This window comes from Apium graveolens, chromosome 6, assembly GCF_009905375.1.
Source record: "Apium graveolens cultivar Ventura chromosome 6, ASM990537v1, whole genome shotgun sequence".
Taxonomy (NCBI): Eukaryota; Viridiplantae; Streptophyta; class Magnoliopsida; order Apiales; family Apiaceae; genus Apium; species Apium graveolens.
The window spans coordinates 262,995,264-263,003,067 of NC_133652.1; the positions used below are offsets into that span (position 1 = coordinate 262,995,264).

The 7,804-nt window shown below is 35.7% G+C and overlaps 1 protein-coding gene across 1 annotated transcript; it reads left to right on the forward strand.

The window, feature by feature from the left end:
- The first annotated feature begins 3,843 nt into the window (after nucleotides 1–3,843).
- Nucleotides 3,844–5,217, forward strand: LOC141665970 (uncharacterized). The gene is made up of 3 exons (XM_074471958.1): nucleotides 3,844–4,267; nucleotides 4,387–4,931; nucleotides 5,068–5,217. The coding sequence occupies exons 1-3, from the start codon at nucleotides 3,844–3,846 to the stop codon at nucleotides 5,215–5,217; spliced, it is 1,119 nt and encodes a 372-aa protein (XP_074328059.1).
- The last annotated feature ends 2,587 nt before the right edge of the window (nucleotides 5,218–7,804 follow it).

Genomic DNA, 7,804 nt, shown 5'->3' on the forward strand with positions numbered 1-7,804 from the left:
CATCCTTCTTCGGTCGGTCACTTCATGGACGTCACCTTCTTGGAGTGGCATCCTTATCACTTCAGATTTCATCATCCTCTGTACAGGGACTGGAACAATCACAAACTTGGTCATTGATGGGTTTCAATCCTTGAACATAAGGGGATGTACAGCCTTTGCAAGGTTGATGTTGAATTCTGCTTCCTTGGTTATAACCTTTAAATTCATATCCCGAATCGTCCCTAGTTCAGGAAAGGATAACATTGGTAGAGCTAAGGTCTCAATTACCATCTAAAATTGGGGATTGGACCCTTAAACTTGAGGATTCTATCATTCGAATTTGAGGATCTTAAATTGTGTCTTCGGATTAAGATCGAGTTTTTACCTAACGCATCTCCCAACTTGTTAAATCTTGTTGATGTGCTCCTTATGAGCTTGAATTCTTTTTCGCAATGGGTCTAGGAATCATCCTTTCACGCCCTCAAGACTGAGAACATATTCTAGCAATGGGCTATTTGTTTCGTGGCTCGGTCACCTTATCAGATGGACGATCACTGTCCTAGGTATTGGAATTAGAGAAATCTCGGAATCTTTTATGAATGAGGATCAGCCCCTGGAAATACCGGAATTTATAATCCTATTGCGTTCGAAACTGAAGTTTACTCTAGTCAGGTGGGTTAGCGTTTATCCTAGATGAAAACATAATTGTTAACATCCAAAATCTGATTGGGGTTTCATCATCGAGTTTTATATTCCTTAAGATTGGGGATCGGTCCCTAGAATTAGCTTTCGGGTTACAGGTAATCTCATTATTATGGGACCAGCTTCAGGGTTTTGTGATCGAAAATTATGGTGCTTCAAAAGGTGGAAGCGACAACTTGAGTTGTGGCTGGTAGATCTTGATCGCTTTATGTTTCCAGATCTTTTTGGGTTTCCGAATGTGTGCCTCATGAGCACGGAATTTATTTTTTATGACTTGGGGATTCATCCTTTCACGTCTTCGGGGCTAAAACCGCCATTTGACAATAGGTTCCTTAATCGGCTACAACCTTCTTGGGGTGATCTCTTCTTCATATGAACAATCACTATCCTCATCATAGGGATCATATAAATCATAACTTCTCCCTTCAATAAGGTTTAACCCTTATAAATAGCAAGGTTCGTACTCCTCATGTACTCGACGTTGCGTTGCTCCTCAAAATTTTACATCCCATAAGGTGGGTGATCATTCACCCTTGAGGGAAGCTCAATTATTAACATCTAAAATTCCGGTGCTCATTAGTGAGAGTACCATCTATAGTTTGGGACTCTTCCCTTGATTCTTCATCCCCTTGCGGTTGGAGACTGTTGTACCAGCAGTTGGGTAATGGGGATCTCTGTCCCTGAGAGATCAGTCTCTCAAATATTGAGGTTTGACTGTGGTGGAATCCCAACGTTGGATGCAATATTGCGCATCTCATCAGGTGGTTTCTCGGTGTTTCTTCATGCTTTCATGGTTGTCGTTCGGTTCCCACAGACGACGCCAAATGTTATGGATAAAAAACATGTAGTTATTTATTGCGTGTATTTAATGTTAGGGTTTGATAAGCTTCGAGCTTTAATGGCTGCGCTTGTATTTCATGGTTTGAATCTGCCCTCACAAGATGCCTACGTACCTTAGCGTATGCCAAGGATCAAGCCAAAACGTAGTTTTTGGTGATGCATGCCCTCGGGGCTATGGAAGCTGGAGCTCACCAAGGACGTAGTGACTTTCATGTCCTTCAAGGACTAAGTCTAAAACGTCATTCCAGGTAATGGCCTCGTGGCTTGTAGGATGCCTTCGCGGTTTTACGATGCTTAAAGCTGTCTTCCAAATCGTGGTTCCATAGTGGTGACGTATGGAGCTCTTGTCCAAAATGTTCTGCTGAAGTTGAAGGGGTAAGACCCTTTATATAGACGTTGAGAGTCTAGGAATTATGATAGAATTGGGTGACTTGATGGGCAAATCCCCTTCTCAAACTGGACTTTGGAGTCCTAGAAAGCAGGAATTAGTTTTCTTCTGAATTTGGGTTGCTTGGAGGCTACTTCTTATAGAAGTAGTTATTTATTTGAACACATTCATTGGGCTGTTTAATTAGCCCCTTTATTAATTATGAATTTAATAAATAGTTAGGGTTTTGGGCCTCATTAATTGGGCATTCCCCTTTGACCAAATCAGGTCTAATTAATGCGACATTAACTCCGCAATTAGGGTTATTTTTATTCCCTATCACTTTCTTATTAGAACTTCCACCTTTCCTGGAAAACTTCTTGCCCTTTCTAAACTTCTTGTAGGCTATCTTTGTGATACCCTTCACCATAAGAGCACACAGTTGCATCATCTCTGCATCAACAACCACTTCAGACAAACTTTCAGTTTCTGAATCATCATCAGTATCTGATGATTCTGAATTAGACTTTATAATGGGAGCCTTTGCTTTGCCCCTCTTTGAGATAACAACTTTAAGAGATTCCTCCTCAGCTTTAAGAGCAACTGTCCTTGACTTTCTTCCATGCCTCTTTCTCCTTTGATCCATCTCAAGTTCATGAGTCTTGAGCATATCATAGATTTCATCAAGAGTAGTTTCAGTAAGGTCATAGTTGTCTCTTATGGTAGTAGCCTTCAAATCCTAATTTTCTGGAAGAGCTAAAAGGAATTTTAGATTTGAATCTTCAATATCATATTCCTTGTCCACCAGTGACAGATCATTCAAAAGTTTGGCAAACCTGTCATATAAATCAGTTAATGACTCATCAGCTTTTGAGTCAAAGTGCTCATACTCTTGTGTGAGTATAGTTTTCATGTTCTTCTTGATTGCATCAGTTCCCTGGCATCTTGTCTCCAAAGCATCCCATATCTCCTTTACAGTCTTGCATCCAATTACCCTGTTTGACATGACATTGTCAATTGCACTATGCAGTAAATGCCTTACCTTGCATATTTGGCAATAGATGAGATGTCTTCAGCTGTGTACTCACTTTTCTCCTTTGGTATGGTCTTTGCTGGTTGATCAGCAACTGCAACAGAGAGCTTGGTAGGCTTATGTGGTCCTTCATTAATTCTGTCAAGGTATTCTGTATTTGTAGCTTCCAAAAACATAACCATCTTCACTTTCTATATGGGATACTCAGATGGTCTCAGTATGGGAACCCTAATTGTCTCATATCGACTGTGGGTATGAGTATTATGAGTTTCTTGAGTTTTGGTGGGCTTGGTTGGGGTTTGTGTTTCTTCAGACATGATTGTTATTTGGATCTTTACTGTATGTGTGTTAACAGAAAAGCTCTGATACCACTTGATAGGTCACACAACACTATAAAAGGGGGTTGAATATAGTGTTTTCACAATCAAATCGATTTCAACACAAGTATGTAAAAAAGATCAAGTATATTCAAATAAACTCGGTTACAATAGAACTGTTGTTCTCTCTCAGTGATGAACAATATCACTAAGAGCTGCTAGGTTACAATATATAATCTTCTCGATAATGATAACACATCTAGTGTAAACCCTAAGCTGTGTTTATATAATACACAGTTACAAGATATCTTCTAATTGATATGGAATATAATTCTGTCTCCTAAAATATATCAACTATATATCTTCTACAAGTCTTCTAGTCCTCTAACTCTTCATGTATATCTTCTTTTGTTTTAGTTCAGATATTCTCCTACAAATCATCTGCTTTCATTATCTGAAGTCTTCCCGTACTTAAGTCATGATATATATCTTCTGACGCCTTAAGTTCTGATATTAAGTTCTGACTTCAGTAAGTTCTGATTTCCAGTAAGTCCTGATAAGTCCCGTTGTTAAGTTCTGAAAACTAAACACAAATCAGATTAGACATGACATCTCAAATATATCTAACATCAACTTCTCCTAATAGAGGTAATCTTATTGAGATGATAAAAGTTTTTGGTAGACTAAGTGTTGATATTTCGAATGTAATTTTGGAAAATGCACCAAAAAGTGCCATGTATACTTTTCCAAAAATACAAAAAGATATTTTGCACATCCTTGCTTCTAAATTAAGAAATAAAATCTGTGATGAAGTAGGAGATTCTAAGTTTTGCATTTTAGTTGATGAATCAATAGATGCATCACAGAAAGAACACATGGCTATTGTGCTTCGATTTGTTGATGTTTATGGTATTATTCGTGAGCGCTTTTTTGATATTGTTAATGTGGCTGATACAACATCATTAACTCTTAAGAAAGAAATATCTAATATTCTCATACGGAATAACTTAAGCATTCATAATATGAGAGGTAGGGATATGATGGTGCTAGTAACATGCGTGGTGCATTTAATGATTTACAGGCTCTATTTCTTAAAGATTGCTCATATGCTTATTATGTACATTATTTTGCTCACCGTTTACAACTAGCATTGGTTGGGGCTGCTGAAAAAGAAGATTCTATTTGGGAATTCTTTTCTATGTTGTCTAATGTTGTAAATATTGTTATTGGTTCTTCTAAATGCCTGTTAGCATTACAGACTGCACATGGAATAGAGGTTGACAATTCTGTGGCAAGTGGAGAACATGAGACTGGTAGGGGACTTAATCAGATTGGGAATTTACAGCGATCTGGATCTACAAGGTGGATTTCTCACTTTAACTATATTTGCAGCTTGATTGATAAGTTTGGTTTAATAATTAATTTGTTGGAAAACATTAATAATTGTAGTAGTTCTTCGAACTCTGTGCACGGAGAAGCAAGAGGTTCTTTAAAGGCACTAAAATCATTTGACTTTTTATTTGTGCTATATTTGATGCATAAGATCATGGGCCTTACAAATTTGCTTTGTCGAGCCTTACAAAGTAAATCAATTAATATCTTAAATGCCATGGATTTAGTTGCAACAACAAAAGAATTGCTACAATCTCTGAGAGATGAGGGTTTTCACATTTTTTTGGATTATGTCACGTCGGTGTGTGTAAAGCATAAAATTAATGTACCAGAATGCTCGTTATATGGATGGTATCCGTTCTGTGCGACAAATAGATGATAAATCAATTGAGCATCATTATCATTATGATGTATTTAATGGTGCAATTGATTTTCAGTTAGAAGAGTTACATTATAGGTTCAATGATGAAGTTGTGCAACTTTTGAGATTAAGCACATCTTTGGAACCGAAGAACAATTTCAGCTTGTTTGACATTGAGCATATTTGTGCACTTGCTACTACCTTTTATCATGCTGATTTTGGATAACAAGAAATGTACCATCTTAATCTTCAACTTGATCATTACAAGATTGATGTGGTTAATCATGCTAAATTTCAGGATTTATCTACTCTTTTTGATTGATGTCTATAATTAGTTGATACGGGAAAGACATCACAGTACAATTTGATTTATAGGTTGATTTGTCTTATTTTGACATTTCATGTTTCTACAGCAACTACAGAAAGGGTTTTTTTTGATCATGAAATTAGTTAAGACTGATCTTCGGAATAAAATGGGGGAAGGGTATTTGAGAGACACTATGTTTATCAACAGTGAGAGGGAGTATACTGAAGAAATTGATCCAAATGAAGTGATAGATGAATTTTATGCTCAAAAAAATCGTCGAGCACAACTCAAATGATGTGAGTAAATCTTCGTTTATTTGTCATTATGAACTAGTATCTTTATTACTTATTTTTGCATATGTTGGATTTCAAATTAGCAGTATAGTTGAACTATGTGATTTTTGTTTTACATGTATATGCTAGCTTACTCAAATAAATTTTCATTGAATCGCGCGAAAAAAATCACTATAACCCCAGTAAGTTTATAATCCTGGGTCCGCCCCTGATACCGGCCACAAGTAATGGGAGAAGGAAGCGGATAAACAATAAAAATGATCAATTTGCTTCAGAATTTTTCCAGTTTTCCCATCAGGACAAGTTTTGGGCGGTCATAAAAAGATCTCACTTAATTGCTGATGCCAAAAATTCAAAATATACAAGCTCACAACTTTCTTGATCTTACTGTGCACCTGCTCCTGATGAAGAAAGTGACAATTCGAAATTATCCAACAAGTTGCGAGCTATTCTTGTGTATATAAGACTTCAGCACCAAAAAGTTTCAGTTATCATTTTTAGTACAACTACAGAGTAACCATCACTTGAATAAAAAATGTGAAGGGTTTTTAGCACATAAACGCAACAAAAACGTAAATTTAAATCTTAAAAAAAAACGAAACCCTCCGCAGGATCCATGCGAAAAATAATATTTAATTCGTAGTTCAGTATGTTTACCTTAAGAAGCTTTACGTTAATGGAAAGATGGAGGTCTTTAATAGCGATCCAAGAACGATGAACGGAAATTCCTAACAGCTGCTCCTCAAGTGTGAAGCACGCCATCGGTATCCACCAAGAGTAAAATATGATGGAGGAGGAAGAGGTTGAGAGAATTAGTTGCCTCCCTCTTGTTCTACTTTAGAATTAGGGTTAATTATTTGGGTTGAGGTAAATAGGGTTTATAATAGTATATTTATAGGCAAAATTTTCAGCTAAAAATTTTCCATAAAATATTATTATTATTAACCCTTTAATTGATTATTCTTATTAACCAATTAACTAATAATTAAAACACCTTTTAATCATTAATCCCTTTTCCAAACACTTTAGAAAAATAATTCTCTCACTTGATTTAATTTCCAAAATTAAATTCTTAATTAATAATATTAAAAATTAATTAAATCTCTTTTAATCAATTATTAAATCTGATAATTAATTATTTATTTCACAAATAAATAATTACCAGCCATTATTAATTAATTCCTCCACCATTAAATCATTCTCTTTTATGGTGTGACCCTGTAGGTTCAATATTAAGCCGGTAGTAGAAATAAATAATAATAAAACTATTTTATCATTATTTATATAAATTCTCTAATTCATTAAATATGATTAATTAATAAATTAATCATATTTATTCTACATCGTGAGTGATACTTCTCAGCATATCGCGACTATCCGGATAATACGAATTCACTGCTTAGAATACCAAGAATCCATTCAGTGAGTAGTTACCGTACAATCAATTCCTTCTACCCTGCAATGTCACGATTAAATACAAGGCATGGAACTTGTGTCAAGCCTATCGTATTTAATCATTTGCTTTCCCATTCACTATGCTTAGTTCTATTTAATGTAAATTAGAAACTCCTTTCTAATTTCATTCACTCTGGCCAGAGATTCCTGAACTAGCATAAGTGGATCAGCATTGAACATTCTCTTCCTTCACTGGAAGGGGTAGATCCTTTATTGATCATACACTATCTTCGTGTACAAATTCCTATACCCAGTAGAGCCCTTATAATTGTCCCTGGAGACTAAGAACTAAACCAAAGCATAGTTCAGTGTACACAAGATGACTATGATGACCTCAAGTCTAAGGATACTTGTACAACTATCACTATGTGAACAACTGCTAACACGTGAGTGAACTCCATCAGTTGTTCAGCTGTGTGAGTCATGTTCAGTGAACTTGTTCTATAATAAGCACCTACATACTAGCTATAGTGTCACCACACAAATGTCTATGAGAACAGACATCCTTCATAATGAAGCAAGCATAGTATGTACCGATCTTTGCGGATTACTAATTACCAGTTAGTAATCCTAAGACCAGGAAATGTTTAAGTTTAGAGTTATCATCTTTTAGGTCTCATTATTATGATCTCATCATAATTCATAAAAAGCTTTACTCTAAACTATGGTATATCTTATTTAAACACTTAAATAGATAAAGCCCGCAATAAAACCAAAACAAGTCTTTTATTAATATCAATGAAATCAAAACAGATTAC

Coding starts and splice junctions, on each gene's coding strand:
- LOC141665970 (XM_074471958.1), top strand. CDS start 3,844: ATGACATCTCAAATATATCTAACATCAACTTCTCCTAATAGAGGTAAT. Junction 4,268..4,386: donor AAGCATTCATAATATGAGAG/GTAGGGATATGA, acceptor GTTTACAACTAG/CATTGGTTGGGGCTGCTGAA. Junction 4,932..5,067: donor TTTTGGATTATGTCACGTCG/GTGTGTGTAAAG, acceptor ATTGATTTTCAG/TTAGAAGAGTTACATTATAG.